At 54.6% G+C, this 15532-nt stretch overlaps 1 protein-coding gene across 1 annotated transcript; it reads right to left on the minus strand.

The window, feature by feature from the left end:
* Positions 1–613: 613 nt before the first annotated feature.
* BRI3BP (BRI3 binding protein) lies at positions 614–14370 on the minus strand. Its single transcript, XM_037051875.1, has 3 exons — positions 14029–14370; positions 10043–10145; positions 614–1151 (listed from the first exon to the last, which is right to left on the minus strand). The coding sequence occupies exons 1-3, from the start codon at positions 14233–14235 to the stop codon at positions 730–732; spliced, it is 732 nt and encodes a 243-aa protein (XP_036907770.1). The 5' UTR covers positions 14236–14370; the 3' UTR covers positions 614–729.
* Between the last annotated feature and the right edge of the window lie 1162 nt (positions 14371–15532).

Below are 15532 nucleotides of genomic sequence, written 5' to 3' on the forward strand. Positions count from 1 at the left end.
GAGGTGAGAGCCGCCAAGAGATCCCCGAGGCAGCACAGCCGGGGACGTTTCTTTGCCGAATGTGCAGCTTAAACTCCACCCGAGTGCAGAAGGGGGTTGGCCGGGGTCCCTGCGGCCCAAGAGACGTTCGGTTTCATCCTCAAGCCCAACCGTCTACACTCAGAAGCGACGGTTCATCATCAGCCCGGTCACCATCAGCCCAAAATTAACATTAAAATATGCGCTCACCTTGTAGGAACATGGAGACACCGCACACAGACCTTCCCCCCAACACCTACACTGCAAAAGCAAACACTAACTCTTCTAAAGTGTCGAAGTAGCATACTCTTCCCCCTCTACGTAAAGTTTTAAGAAACTTGACTCAGGTCTGCCTTTATTAAAAAACCTTACAAAAGATGTATTTAAATGCTTGAAAAAATTAACTTTATGCTCTATGCAGATAAACTTCTCTGACTGTACAGCTAATATGGTTATATCCTTTGTTTTAAAAATATCTCTCCCACTAACCACACCTGGCAGGTAGCTCTACTTTGAGGAGCGCGTCCTTGCTCTAGGAATGTGTCCTGAGGGTCTGTGCGTGGCTGGAAACACCCTCACAGAGCGCCCCCTTCTCTTGCTCAGGAAGGTTTATTAAGATTGTTTGGGGTTCGCCGTCCTTTTCTTCCTCCTCTTCTTCTGTTTTCGGAGAGAGGGCGCCGGTGTGAGGGGACCCGGCCGGCTGGCTGGTTGTCACTTGCTGTTGGCACGGTCGAGGCTCTCCAGCACGCGGCTGAGGCGGATGTTGAGGACCCGGACCTGGTTCTCCAGGTGCTCCAGCTTCTCCTCCACGCTGGGGCCGCCGGGGCCGCCCCGCCAGTAGCAGCCCACGGGCCCGGTCATGAAGTAGACAGCCACCACGAAGCACAAGGGCAGCACCGCGCTCTCTGGCTCCCCCTCATACTTGTGAAGGATGTACACGCAGGACATGGAGAACAGGAGGACACGCACGATCCAGAAGAAGCGGCCAAACACCCCGTGCAGGATGCTGAATGTGAAGGTCAAGGTCAGAGACAAGAACCAGTAGGCCAGGAGGACGACGCCGACCAGCATGATGGCGCGGGCTGGGCTGCTAGCCACCAAGGTGGGGTTGAAATACTGGGACATGTTCGAGACTGCAGGAGAGAGAAAAGAGGGACAGTGGCTGGTTACAGGGCGTCGAGTTTCTGCACAGGCTGAGCTCGGGCAGCTCGGCAGACTTGCTGGGACTTTGCAACGGCCCCAGGAACTGAGCCGTCTCACTGACCTCTGCACTAAGGCCCTGGAGAAGGCAGGGTCAGCCTTTCAGACCACCAGCCCAATGGGTATAGGTTGCCCATCACGGCAAGGTAGAGCCTGCAAACCGCCCTTCCATTTCCTCCCTCCTTGCCTCCTGCAGCAACCAGTGCCCACCGTCAGGCTGGACACAGGCCGCCCAGGATGAAGGCACTTCCCAGTCTCTTCCTTTATCACTACATGACTAATCGGTGGTCAAGGGCAAGGGAAGCAGAAACGTTTCTGTGAAAGCTTCGAGTGTTTTTCTTAAGTGTGGCAGGAGTGTGCTCTTTGCCTCTTCTTCTTCTGCCTGCTGGGATGTGGATGCAATGGCAGGAGTGGGAGCAGCTGTCTTGGGCCATGAGGGAAGAAACTTCACCTACTGGGGAGCAGCAAGACAGAAGGTACCTCAGTCCTAAGGACGACAGGCTGCAGAGCCTCCTACCTGCCTAACCACCTACCTGTGAACTTTTGCATAAGAGAAATAAGCTTCCATCTTGTTGAAGCTGCTGTTATTTGGGGGTTTCTTACTCACAGCCAAACCTAATGGTACCTGGTACCCACACACAAAGTTCTGCCGCGGTCCGGCCGCAGCTTATCTAAGGGTCCCTCAGGTGAGAGTAGGCGTCGGCACTGGGTAACAGGCAACTACACAGCTCAAAGGCAGGTGAAGCACTGTTCCACTTATTGCAAGTACAAGCAGGTTTTTATATTTTCATTTCTGATAGTGATTAACATTTACAGGTTCATAGCACGATCAGTTAAGCTGAAAAAATCAATACAAAGGTAACCAGGAAAAGTACGAAAGTTCCCATAGTTTCCGTTATGTTAAACAAAAGTTATTTTGACCAGGAAAACCATTAATCAGACAATTTGAAATAGTTCTATGTATACAGTTTGAATGTCTTATTGTTTATTAAAGTTCTCAGAAATTGTCATGGGCAACAGGTATGCTTAGACCGAGCAGAGGTTAGGAAATTCATTATAAGCCTTTGTCATATCTAACTTAGCTATCTATCTTGCTGTCTAAAATGTTTTTTGTATACTGTGGACTCTAACTCCTTGGTAGTTGTTTCTATGTGCTTAGTTTGTAATAGCTGACCAGCTTCTTCTGTTTTTATGCCTGTCTAATTCTAATTGATATATATTCCTATTCAAGGTAAAGGAGGGGCTGTTACTCTAACATGACAATCAGGGGCTATTTTCTAAAGGGGTTTTTGCTATGGGTTGCAGGCTGGTTCCCTGCAGGCCAACTCCCAGCAGGGGATGCACAAAAAGCAACCATACATTGATGTTTCTCTCCCTCTCTTTCCCCTCTAAAGATAAATAAATAAAATATTAAAAAAAATAAATAAATAAAGGGGTTTTTGCTATTCTATGAGGCAGTTCTGTGGGAATACATACTTTTCCCTGAACTGTTCTTTCTTGGGTGGCTTTCACAGGAACAAATAAGTAAAGTACGATGCCTTAATTCAGCCAGGGTGATATTGCTTAGGACTTGAGCCAACTGTTGTTTTTTCTCTGAGAGTGGTCATTAATTCTAGGAGATTCCAAATTATCAGAAGTGCAAAGGTTAGAATACTAAGAAACAGTAAGAATAAAAGCAACACCATATATCCACTAATGCCACGTCCGTCCTGCTGGAAAACGCTTCTGTGAAACCGTCATCTCCAAGTCGTGACTGTGCCAACCGACATGGTTAGAAAACGCTTCTGTGAAGCCTTTGTCCCCAAGCCGTGACCGTGTCAGCCGACCTGGTTAGCACTGGACGTGGCAAAGCTCCATCCTAAGCATGGAGCGGAATGGAGGAGTTGCATCTTCTGTGTGCCCGACATGGGAAAACGTTCAAACAGAAAGGTTGAAAAAGCCGTAAAATCAATACTCCTGAAGAAACCAGCTGGGTTTCACAGTTCTTCACGTTTGGCCGTATTTTGCTTCATGTCTCTAGTCATGCAGGCTTTTTTTTACCCAACCATTCGAAAGATGTGCACTCCATACTTCAGCGTGCCCCGCCCCGCCCCATTTTACTGAGATATGACTGACCTCCAGCGCTACGCACGTTTACGGTGACAGCACGATGACTCACACACACTGCGACGGGGTCACCACCTGAGCTTAATTAACACCGTCCTCTCACATAGATCCAGAAGAGGGGAAAACCGTCTGCTGTCCTGAGAACCCCTAGGGTCTAGTGCTCTGGTCACAGCCTCTCCACACAGCCTACAGCTGGCTGTGGCCGTGACGTTGTACCCGACATCCAAGTACTTATTTGCCTAGAGCTGCACGTTGTACCTTGTGACCACCTCCATCCAACTCCCATCCCCCTCACCTGCCTCTGGTACCCACACATCTGATCTCCTTTCCCGTGGGTTTGGGGGCCCCCGCCCCCCCGATTGCACATATAAGTGAGATCACACAGTACTTATCTTTGTCTGAATCATCTCGCGGAGCACGACGCCCTCGGGGCCCACCCGCGTGGTCAGAAATAGCAGAATTTCCCTCCTGTGAGGGCCGAATACTACCCCATCGCGTAGCCACCACACCTTCCCTGATGAACGCTTAGGCTGTTTCCACGTCTCAGCCACTGAACGCCAGAGGCAGAATGGCCAGGTCATGTGGCAGACCCATGTTTAATTTTCCGAGGCAGCTCCACGCTGCTTTCCACAGCAGCTGCACCAATTTACACTCCCAGTGACCGAGGACGAGGGTTCTCCTACCTCCTTGTGTCTTGGGAAATCACCATTCTGACGGGTGCAGGGTCTGACTTGACTCCCCTGCTGTCTAGTGGCACCAATCGGTGCCTTTTCACCCGCCTGTTGCCCGTTCATTATCTTCTTTGCAAAAATGTGTATTCCGGTCCTGAGCCCATTTTTAACAGGATTGCTTGGGTTTTGGGGGGGTTTTTTGCTACTGAGTCGTAGGAGTGCTTTATATATTTTAGAATGGTGCACAAATACCTCTTCCCCACGTCATAGGTTCTTTTCATTTTGTTGCTCATTTCTTCACCAGCTTCTGGATTGGACTTACATTATTTTTGCGTTTGCCGTCAAATCCCCCAAATCATTTCCAAGACCGATGTCAAGGAGCGCACCACCTATGTTTTCTTCCGGAAGTTTTACGGCTTCCAGTCTCACGTTCGAGTCTCCAGTCCACTTTGAGTGAATTTCTGGGTGGTGTCCGAGAGGGCTCTAGACTTGCTCCTTTTCATGGGAATATCCAATTTCCCCAGCACCGCTGATCGAAGACCGTCTTTCTTCCAGGGCGCAGTCTTGGCTCCCTCGTTCAGTCCCAGTGGACCACACGTGCTGGGGTCAGCGAGTTCCTGGGGACATTGTGCTGCTGCTCTGAGGGCCTTGCTTTGAGATCTGAGAGCCGGTGCACAATCCACTCAGCCCACGAGAGGGAGGGGCGGGACCTGGGCTGACGCGGGACCGGACCACTCGGAGCGGCTAAGTCTGCACCCAGAGCAAGCCTGAGACAGGAAGGCTGGACCCTGGTGCTTTCCGAGTCCCTAAAAGTGTCCGCAGTGTGAACGTCTCGTCCCCTCCCCGCAACCCCACGTGTGGTGTGATGGCTGGGCACAAGCTCGTGAACAGCAGCTGCCTCCCCCAGGGCTGACGGCACCCAGGGTCGCCCAGGCGTCCCCGAAAGTCACGGTGACAAACGCCTTCATGGTGCCTCCCGGAGGCCCTGGGGGCACTTTGACTGAAGCGGCCTTGACTTTGGAGCTGAGCTGCACACTTAACGCCCGAGGAAGGGGAGGCTCAGCCCAGCCTCGTGGTCTCGGACTCCCACAAGGAGCTTTTATTTACGCCGTTCCATCTATTGGTATTTACCCCAGAAAAAAATGACGTCATTTTCTTAAACTTTTTTCTTTAAGTAGACAATTTTTCAAGATCGAGGCTCGTGGCAAAATTAAGCAGAACCCTCCAGCAGCTCTGAGGGGGGCTCCGGTCCCGACCTCCCCCAGCTCCCGGGGCCTTGCTGACGGTCTTTGGCATCCTCAACTCACAGCAGCTCTCGCCCTCATCTCTGTCTTCTTCCTCCTGTGTCTCTGGGTGCAAATGTCCCCGTCTCACGAGGCCACCAGGCACCCTGGAGTGGGGCCCTCCTTACTCCAGCGCGACCTCATTTTTAACCACTGACATCTCCACCGAACCTATTTCCAAATCGGGTCACATTCTGAGGTCCTGGGAGTTGGGGCTTGAACGTGTGACTTTTAGGGGAACACAATCCAACCCACAGCACACACCACTCAAAGACAAGTGGACGTTTTCTCGGTGGACTTGCTTCTGGGTCTGGCCCGGAGCTGACGTCACTGTGTACCCACCGAGTCCCCGTGGGCGGCGTAGGGGAAGGCTGCACCGGGCGCCGCTGGACACAGGCAGCCCCGTCCTCAGAGAGAATCGAGATGGTCGGTTCCCAGGACGCCTGGCTGACCTCCTTTTCCGACAGCAGCCCCTACGTAAGTCTTCGTGTTTCCTAGGCACTTACCGTGGGCCAGGCGCCGTCCTGACAGCTCTGCAGGAATGGTCCTCAATCCTCACGACGTGCTGATGAGACATGCAGCATTCCCCACGTGGGGACTCAGGCACGCAGTGACTTGCCCAGGGTCCCCCAGCTAGGACAGGGCAGCACTGGAGTCAACGGCCTCCCGGGCGAACGCTGTGCTGTGCGTCAGAGCGGCCGCTGGCCACGTGGCCCCCCACACGCACTGCCAGTCCCAGTCGAGATGCGCTGTGTCAAAGACAGACGGGATCCCGAAGACCGAACCCCCCAAAAATGCAAGACACCTCAATCATCATTTTCCATGTTGATGACAAGTTGAGAGGACAATGTTTTGGGCCGAGGTAACTGAAATACCTTATTAAAGGTAATTTCACCAGTTTCCTTTTTCAGTGTGACGGGAACGTGTCACCTGACACAGGTGGCTGGCTGACTATTCCTGTCAGATGGCTCTGGGCTAAGACGTCTCCATGTTTTACAACACATGGAACGTTCTGAAGGAAGAAGCTAGAGGATCATGCTCACTGACGGCCTGTACCAGACCGTCCAACCTGTGAGCGTTTCCTGTCGGGCCTTTTACACACTTGAACTCCTAAGCCTAAGACACAAATCGCAAAGGCCTTCGGATGCTTTGAAGCCAATGCACTAGATGAAAGGCAAGACACTATGACACAGGGGTGTGGATGAAGGTGGACGTCTGCTGCCGCATGGCCCCCCCCGCGGAACGCCTCCAGTGCTGGCCCTGTCCAGACATGTGGACGGCTGTCTCCAGTCTTTGTTTTTTCAGCCGGAGAGGCAGGCAATTCCTTGCAACCAGGTTTGTCTCTCCAGGCTCACGGCTCAGGGAGGGACATGCCGAGAGCTGAGCCATCGGGCAGGTGGAAAACGCGGGCTCTGAGCGGGATTGCACACAGTTGCTGCATCTGGGTTACACATTGGCTCAGCCTCAGTCCCGGGGGGGGGGGACCGTTGGCAGCCCCAGGGGCTGCACAGCCTACTCTCAAAGGGCCACGCTGCCGCCTCACACTCTGTGCCTGAGCAGTGAGGTGACCACATCGGCCTAAGGGCCTCTCGGAGGTCGAACTCAACAGTTCAAGGCTGCAGGTGGTTCCAAGTGGCTGAGGGGAAGGACAGCAGGTGTGACGGCTTTGGGCTCCGCCTCCAGCCCAGGTCTCCCACGTGTAAGGCAGGAGTGTCAGGGGCCAGCAGGACGACTGTGAGAGACTCTGCAAGCAGGGACAGAGCTGTATTGGTTTCCCGGGACCTACTGTAGCAAACAACAGCACTTGGCTTAAAACAGAGTGCTTTCTCTCCCCACTCCGGGTCAAGGTCAGGTTGGGGCGGGGCGGGGCAGGGCTCTCACTGCGGGCTCTAGGGGAGGCCCCTGCCTGGTGTTGTCCAGCCTCTGATGACTCCTGGCACCCTTGGCTGGTGGCCCCGTCACTCCAGGCTCTGCCTCTGTTGTCACAAGGCCGTCTTCTCTGCGTGTTTCTTTGCATCTATGTCCAAATGTCCCCCTTCTTATAAAGACAGCAGGCGCTGGGTCCAGGACCCACCCTGATCCGGATGACGGCATCTTAACCCGGCCGCATCTGCATAGACCCTATTCCCGGGTGAGGCCGCCTGTACCGGGACAGGGCCTTTGTGGAAGGACACAGTTAATCACACCAGCAGCAAAGCGGCAGGGCAATGGTCCTCTGACTGGAGTTAACACCAGGTCCCTGGGTGCCAGGGCAGAGCCAGGGTGCAGGGTGCAGCTGGAAGAGACAGGCAAGACCCCAGTCCCCGGAACTGAGATTCCAGAGGGGAGACCACAACCCCCTCCGCAGACACGGGAGCATAAAAGTGCTCCCGTGCTCACGCAGACCAGTGCCATAAAGCAGGGGTCTCCAGGCCGAAGGCCAGTCCTCGGCAGGTTAGGAACTAGGCTGAAAGTGAAGTTGCCTGAGCCCCGCCTCTGATCTCTCCACCCCCCGCGGTGGAAAAACCTGTCACTGGTGCCAAAAAAGGTTGGGATCTGCTGCTATAAAGAGAACAAAGGGATGATGTGAGAACAGATGCCATGGCTTTATATGGGGTAATCAGAGTGGACCCCTTGGAGGAGGTGTCATGTATAACAGACCCAAAGATGAAAACAGCTGAGCAGACAAAGGGCTGGGGAATCGCTCCTGGCAGAAAACACCTAAAGGGACCCCTGGAAGGTGTGAAGGCCAAGACATGTCCAAGGACAGGGCAGAGGCAGAAGCTGGGAAGATCCTTGGAGCTCACAGTCCTCACATAACCCGTGTTAATTCTAAGTGCACCTGGAGGTCACTGGGCTGTTTAGGAGAGTGACCTGAACTGATTTATGGGGGGTTTTTTGTTGTTGTTTAATTACTTTATGCAATACAAATAGTAATAAAAAAATCACCCAGGCTGATTGGCCGAGAGGGACCACAGACAGCCCGGGAAGAAACTGCACTAGGAGGCGGCTGACTGTGCAGGGGACAGTCACCGGGCCGGCAGAGGCTGCCCTCTCCAGCGAGGCCTGCTGGCAAGACCGGCCTTGGCTCGTGTCTGCGAACTTGGATTTCCAGAGTGCTGTGAATCACGACAAGAAATACCTATTTGAGCGTTGTCGCTGTTTCTGGCACAGGGTTCCTAAAGTCCTTGGAATTTCCTCAGCGATAACAACAAAATTGTCTTGCTAATTCCTGCCGAGTTCCTTTCGACAGCACCTAAGTTTGTGAATGAGGTGACTTTCAGAAGCCCCTAAAGGTGGGACTGGTTGCCAGGGGAAACACCTCTGTGATTGGAGGGCTGGAACATTCCATCCACACTCCTGTGTTCGGCGAGGGGAGAGGGGCTATAGGTGGGTGTGCCCACGTGATGAAGACTCTGTAACAACCCAGAGCAGGGGCTTGGGCGGGGGGGGGCTTTCCAGGGCGGTGAACTCAGAGAACAGAAGCTCCGAGAGCCCTTCTCCCAGACGGTCCCATGTGTCTCTTCCATCAGGCTGTTCTGGAGTTAAGTCTTGTAATTAGCCAGTAATCTGGTGAGTAGACTTGTTTCCTAAGGTCCATGAGATGATCCAGAAAAGTAAACAAAGTGGTGGGGGGGGGTCATGGGAACCTCTAAACCATAGGTGGCTTCTATTTGAAGCCCCAGGACACCCTGACTAGTGGGCCGTCTGGCAGTGGGGCTGTCTCACAGCACGGAGCCCTCAGCCCGTGGGATCTGATGCGTCTCCAGGTGGTCACGTCAGAACTGAGCTGCAATTGCGGGACAGCGGTCAGCGTCCAGGGAGAATCGAGTCAACTGCCTGGTGGTACGGTGTTGGAGAAAGGGTCCCCGCTCCCCAAAAACGACGGGGCTCCCCATGTGCGTGGTTCAAGCTGACCCCTGCTGCCTTCCTTCAGGGAGTCGGGGATTCGGGGACCTGCTGGGCAGAAGGGGTGCACATGACCAGCCCATGATAACACCCTGAGTCTCTAGCGGGCTTCCCCGGTAGGTGACACTTCACACAGGTAGTGTCACAGCTCATCGCTGGGGAATGAAGTGTGTCCTGGGTGACTCCCCCCGGAAAGCTCCGGAAGCTGCAGCCTGGTTTCCTCCGGACTTCATCTCGCGTGCCTTGTCCCTTCGCTGTTTCTGCTTTGTGTCCTTTCGATGGAGTAAGCACCAGACACGAGCACAGCCCCATGCTGGGTCCTGTGGGCCTTCCTGGAGAGTCACCGAGCCTGGGGGTGGTCTTGGGGACCCCAACACGCCACCAGACCTCCTGGAGGGACAGGCAGCAGCCTGGACCCAGGCCGTATCCTTGATGTCCACGGTCCCAGCAGTAGCCTCCCGGTGTCCAGAGCAGGGCAAGGGCGGCAGCCCCCTGTGAGCAAGTCATCTGGGTCTGGGGTTCACATGTCACTCCTTCGGATGATTCCATGAGCGCCTCACTCTCTGAATTAAACCCCTTCCTGCTTAAGTAACCGGAGTAGTTTGATTCGGATCCCAGAGAACCCACCGGCCACTCTGCGCAGTTGACCTGGAGACAGGCACCACGACGCTGCCCCTGGCACCTCATCCTGAGTGGCATCTGTGAGCCTAGGCTCCGATGGACCCTCTGTGCAAGCAACTAGTACAACAGGTGTTTATTCCAATCCACACTGCCCCCCACAAGGCGTGTCACAAACCACCCACTGTGGGTACCCGTCACACTCGAAGAAACCACCAGAACAAAACAGCGCCTTGGAGGAACACCCCCCATACCTACCGTCAAGTCCCAAAACATCCAGGATCTCCGTCCACACTTTCCACACCGTTTCCAAAAATATATCCACACCCAGCACGAACCTCTCGGTCAGCCTGGTCAAGAACTGCAGAAACAAAAGGGAGGTCGTTACTCACTCGGCCGGCGCGGCCTTCTCCCAAGTTCACGGTCAACATGCCAGCCAGAAAACAGAACCGCCACTGCCACCACTGCGGCCACCGGCCACCATGAGCGGCCAAGGAGCCCAGGGGACTGAGGAGCTGGGACCTATTGTCAGCGGGCCCAGAACTGAGCAAAATTTGGGCCAATGTCCCCCCCTGCACCCACGGGAGACAGGAGCCCCCACTCGGTGGGGCTGCCTCGTTCCCGGTCTGAGTGCTCCCAGAACCCCCTGCTCACCCCTCTGTTAAAGCCTCTGCCTTCCTCTGCCTGATTTCTCGTTTTTATTTTTCCTTATTTATTTTTCAGTTACAGTTGGCATACAATGTATGTCAGTGTCAGAAGTACACGGCATAGAAATTACACGTCCTTAGGAAGCAACGACAACCCCACCCATAAGCCTAGTGCCCACCCCGACACCATCTGTAGTCAGGACAATATTAGTGACTGTATTCCTCACACTATCCATCACGTCCCTGGCTCACCACTCGGATCAAAGCCGCACCTCCCTGGCCCTCACATACTCGGAGCCCCCTCCTACCACAGGACCTTTGCTCACGCTGTCCCCTCGGCCCCTTCTGCTTCTCCTGCAGCTCACCCCCTGGCTCCGCCTCTCCAGTTCCCCGGGGGCGGGATGAGTGTGGGCGCCCCAAGCTCCCTGCCACCGACTAGCCCAACTGTAGGAGGAGAGCCAACCTCGGTGCCTCGCGCCCCTCCTCCGCGAGACAGAGGTGCCGGCCAGAGGCCTGGCCTCAGTGAGGGCCGCCCACCATTCCTGTTACCGCACCCCGTTTTTTCTGCTTACCGACACGCGGCCCTCTGAAATCATCTGGCCCTATCAACACTTCCTGTCCGTACTCCGGGCCCAGGGAAGCTCCTCCAGAGGGGACGCTTCATCCGCCTTGCGCTGCCCGGTGTGGGTGCTTTAAGGCGTGCGGTCCACTGGCAGGAAGGACAGTCACAGTGTCTGCGACTGTCACCTCTGTCTGGCCACATCTTCATCCCCCAAAAGGAACCTTCGTCTCCAATGAGCAGTCACTCCCCGCCCCCCACCCCCTTAGCGGCCACACAGCTGCTCTGTGTGTCTGTGGGTCTCTCGCCTGGGGGCTGCCCGTTCTGGACGTTTCACATAAACGGAATCGCACGGCACGTGGCCTTTGGGTCTTTCTGTTCATTCTCAAGGCTCCCCCGTGTAGCAGAACTTCATTCCTGTTCATGGCTGAACCCATCCCGCTGCGTGAGCAGACAGATCACTGTTTGTTTACCCATCTGTCAGCCGACAGACTTCGAAGCGGTTTTCCCACTTTCTGGCTAATGTGAAAGGTGCTTTTGCGAACCCTTGTGTACGAGGCGCTTAGCAGTTTTTAAAGGGCTTCATGACTGTATCACTCTGCAGCCAGACGAATCTCTTTCCCATATAAACACCTTCTACCAATCGCTAGAGGCTCACTCAGTGCCTGGTGTCCTACAGCCCGGCCGATGACATTCAACCCCCAAGCCATCTATCTCCTGCGCACAACTGAGACCCAGAGAGGTCAAGCAACAAGCCAAGGTCAGTGGGAAGCAGAGCCGGGGTTCCAATCTACGTCTGCCAGCAAGCAAGGCCTGTGCTCCAAACCAGAAGGTCGTGGGTCTGTTTTAGACAAATCCTGGACTGGGTGCCACTTTAAACACCTTCCACCTTCACAACCCACCAGGCAGGTCTGGCACTAATGAGTAAACCCAGGCGAGCTGGGAACTGCAGTTGCTGGCCAACCCAGTTTTCCTTTCGTTAGGATTAACAAAATGGTCCCCCCCCCCCAAGCCTGGCTGGTCTGGGCTACACTCAGCAGGAAGTAAAATAAGTCAGGTCAGCCTCGTTCTAGAAACTGTGTGGGTGGGAGAAACTGGGAAAGGTCCCGAGGCAGGAAGACCGTGGGTGCCAGGCCCACGCTGCCTGGGTTCAAATCCCGGGTCTACTACTCAGCCTCAGCTGCAGGCAGTCACTTCACTAGCCTGTGCCTCAGTTTCCCCATCTGTAAAATGAAAACAGTAACAGCACCTACCTCCTAGGACTGTTCTAAGGACTGACTGAGTTCCTATACTGATAAAGGCACTCAGCACATTTTACTCCAACAGCAGAGTTAGCCTTACAGTCGCCTCCATTGGTGGCGCGGAGCCCAGCTGACCCAAGAAAGGGTTCTGACCTCGAGCCTCCCAGAGTCCTTGCCAGCGCAGAGCTGTCTTACTGATGCCAACCCGGAGGGGAAGCCCTTACGTAAATATTTTGTGTTTCACAGCCCTGGGCCTCGGATTCCCCCGAAGAACCGTCTGCTGAGACACAGGAGGCTTCTGCTCGTCCTGCATGAAGAAGTCACACTTCTTTATGCTCCAGGAAAATGCTTTCTGCTTTCAAGAGGCTCAGGGCACAGACTCACCTTGCCCACACCCCTCAGGCCCAGGGAGACCCAAGGGCAGCCCATCTGCACTCAGGTGTCTGGTGGTGCGTCCCCTCCTCCGACCCCCTACAGAGAGCTCACTTGCTCCAGAACCCGCCCCCCACCACCACCCCTCCACACACGCACACGGGAGAGGAGGGTCAGAATTAACCCGTCTTTCATTTCACCCAAGGAGAAGGTCCAGCCAGTCTGACTGACTGACTGGGGTTTCATCGTTCTCCCCCCACAAATCTCGAGTACCAGAAAACTTTTTTTTAACCCTGAAAGCCCTTCCAGCCCAGTTAAGCGATGTCGGCTTGTGCCCTGGCTATGCTATAACTAATAGTAGCTGATACCAACTCAGCCATTACTCTGGGCCAGGAAAGTACTGACCGTCCACCATCACAAATTCGCCATGGAAGGGACATTAGAAACCCCACTTAAGGGAATACAGAAACTCAGACACTTTCCCAAAGCCATCCAGTCTGTAAGTGGTAGGGCCTGAACTTGAACCCAAATTTTCTTTCCATTCCAAAGCCCCAGAACTAGTGCAGACAAAGCAATGAACAGTAGGATGGCAAAGGAACCGTATACCACAGGCAACCGCCCCCATTCACTTCCTCTTTTTGGAGAACTACTGGTGAACTTTGGCCCCAATGGCGCCCCATCCCATCCAGCTCGGAGGACAAAGTCAGGCCCAGCGGGGAGCCGGCAGACTCCCAGAGCTGCTCCGGAGCCCTCCACACCATTCCAGGGGCTGCAGGCTCCTAATCAGCTCCACAGTGGACCACACACTCCCAGGGAAAGGCCCCCCACACAGTACGCTCAAGGGGTTACAGTGCCAGGTGTCCAAAGCAACAGAACAGCCCACATCTCTCCATTTTTCTTGTAAAGAAAACAAAAGCATAAATATCTTCAAATTACAAAAAAAGAGGGCTACAGGAGCCCAGGGGAAGTGGGTTGGGTGCGAGGCTAAAGGAGACCCGGGGTCGCTGGGGACAGTGCAGCAGCGTGGAGAGAGGCGCACGCGGGCAGGACGCCCCTGGGTACCCAGCACGGTGCCTGGCTCACAGTAGGTGCTCATTCAAACGTGTTGAATGAATGAATGAGAGGCGCGGCCGGCGTCGGCGCAGCCCAGGAGAGGCCGTGGCCGCGGCGCCCTAGGGGGCAAGGTCCAAGGAGAAGTGAGACGTGGAGTAGAAGGCGCCCGGAGGCCCTGAGCCCAAGCTCCGCGCCAGAACCCACCGCCTGACCCGACACTGGCCGGGCAAGCTCAGGGGTGCAGGCTGAGCACCCCTGTCCTCGACGCCCCCCACCCCACGCACCGGAGGCCGCGCACGGCCCAGGCCAGCCCCAGCGCCAGGTGCGCGGCGGCCCGGGCAAGGTGACCGCAGGCGCTGGCCCAGAGCCCACCTTCTGAGCAACGCGCACATTATCCTCGCCGAACAGACTGCTGACGCTCTGCGAGAAGGTGTTGACAGTGCGGCGGTAGCTGTTCTTCTCCGTGCCGCCGCGGCCCCTCGCCCCCTGCGCGCCCGGGGCCAGCAGCCCGAGCAGCAGCGGCAGCAGTAGCAATAGCCCAGCCCGGGCCCGGGGCCAGCCCGAGGCGCGCGTGCCCATCCTGGGGCCCGAGCGATGCGAGGACAAGAAGAAAGGTGAGGGCCGCACGGAGGGACGCCGCGACTCCGGCGGGGACCGCGTAGGCGCGCTAGAGCACCGCGTGCAGTGCCGTTGCCCGCCGCCGCCAATGCGCCACCTGCCCCGCCCCGCGCGCAGAGACGCGACCGCCCTGCCCACGCCTGGCCCCGCCCCCGGAGATAGGGACCCGCCAACCACACGGCAGGAGCGGTCGCTACCGGTTTAAGGTCGCTTTTTCTCCCGGTTCCCATCCTTCCTAAGCCCTCCTTGACCTGGTAGGGTTTCAACCTTGTAAAGTTAATAAATAATAATAATTTTTTTCTGTAAAAAGCAACCCAAGCCTGGAAAACTTGCCTGTAGTTGATTGGAAAATATGAATTACTGTGCATATTATATATCACTGAACTTAATAATGGTACCTACTAATTGGCCATGGTTGCCGTTGGCAAAGGCACCACCAGCTCCGTTCATTCATTCTGAAATGTTTAAACAAAGGAAAAGCGTCTAGCATTTTACCCCTTCCTGAACGAACTCTATTTCAGAGCCGCAAAATAGCCAAAAGTTGTGTGTGTGTGTGCGTGCGTGCGCGCGCGCGTGCTATTTTGGAAAAGCCCAGCTAGGAAATGAGGAAGGCGTGGGAGAATTAGAAAGTCATTCTACAGCTCTCAGTGAAATGACGGGTCCAGGAGAGGGTCATCCGGAGATGAAGACCAAGACGTCGGTCGCGAACTGGAAAATGAAGGGACCCTCATAGTCTTGACCTGGGCCCGCCGATCTTTGCAGGAAGTGTCAGCACCTCCTATAATGAGTTCCTGCCAATATCCTTTGAGCCATAATCTGATCCGGCCTCTACATAGAAGCAACAGTTTGCGGGAAATACGGGGAATGGAAGGGAAATTTTAGAAGGAGCAGAAGCAATCCGCCAAATCCAAAATGGGGAGCTCTCTACAGCACCCGTGACCCAGGTTATTCCATCTGTACATGGCACACGAAGTGGAGGGAGGGGAGGATTGTTGGTTTGTAAAGAGCGAAGAGCCATAGTAACCATTGCTGTGCGAGGGCCTATTTGCACCCTAAATTCAACAAACCCTGTTGAACCAGACATTTTTTGAGACAACCCTGAAAATAAAACTTAATTTTTGCCAACCCAAAGTGTAAAGAACTGTATCATATTTCCGAACTTATATTTTTTTTCTGGATTCCTGATGAGGTTTTCATATATTTATTGGCCATGTATTTTATCTTTATTTAAAGTAAACTTTTTCATTGAAGTATAGCC

Source organism: Sturnira hondurensis, unplaced genomic scaffold (assembly GCF_014824575.4).
Source record: "Sturnira hondurensis isolate 20B ecotype Veracruz unplaced genomic scaffold, ASM1482457v3 Scaffold0007406, whole genome shotgun sequence".
NCBI classification, from domain to species: Eukaryota; Metazoa; Chordata; class Mammalia; order Chiroptera; family Phyllostomidae; genus Sturnira; species Sturnira hondurensis.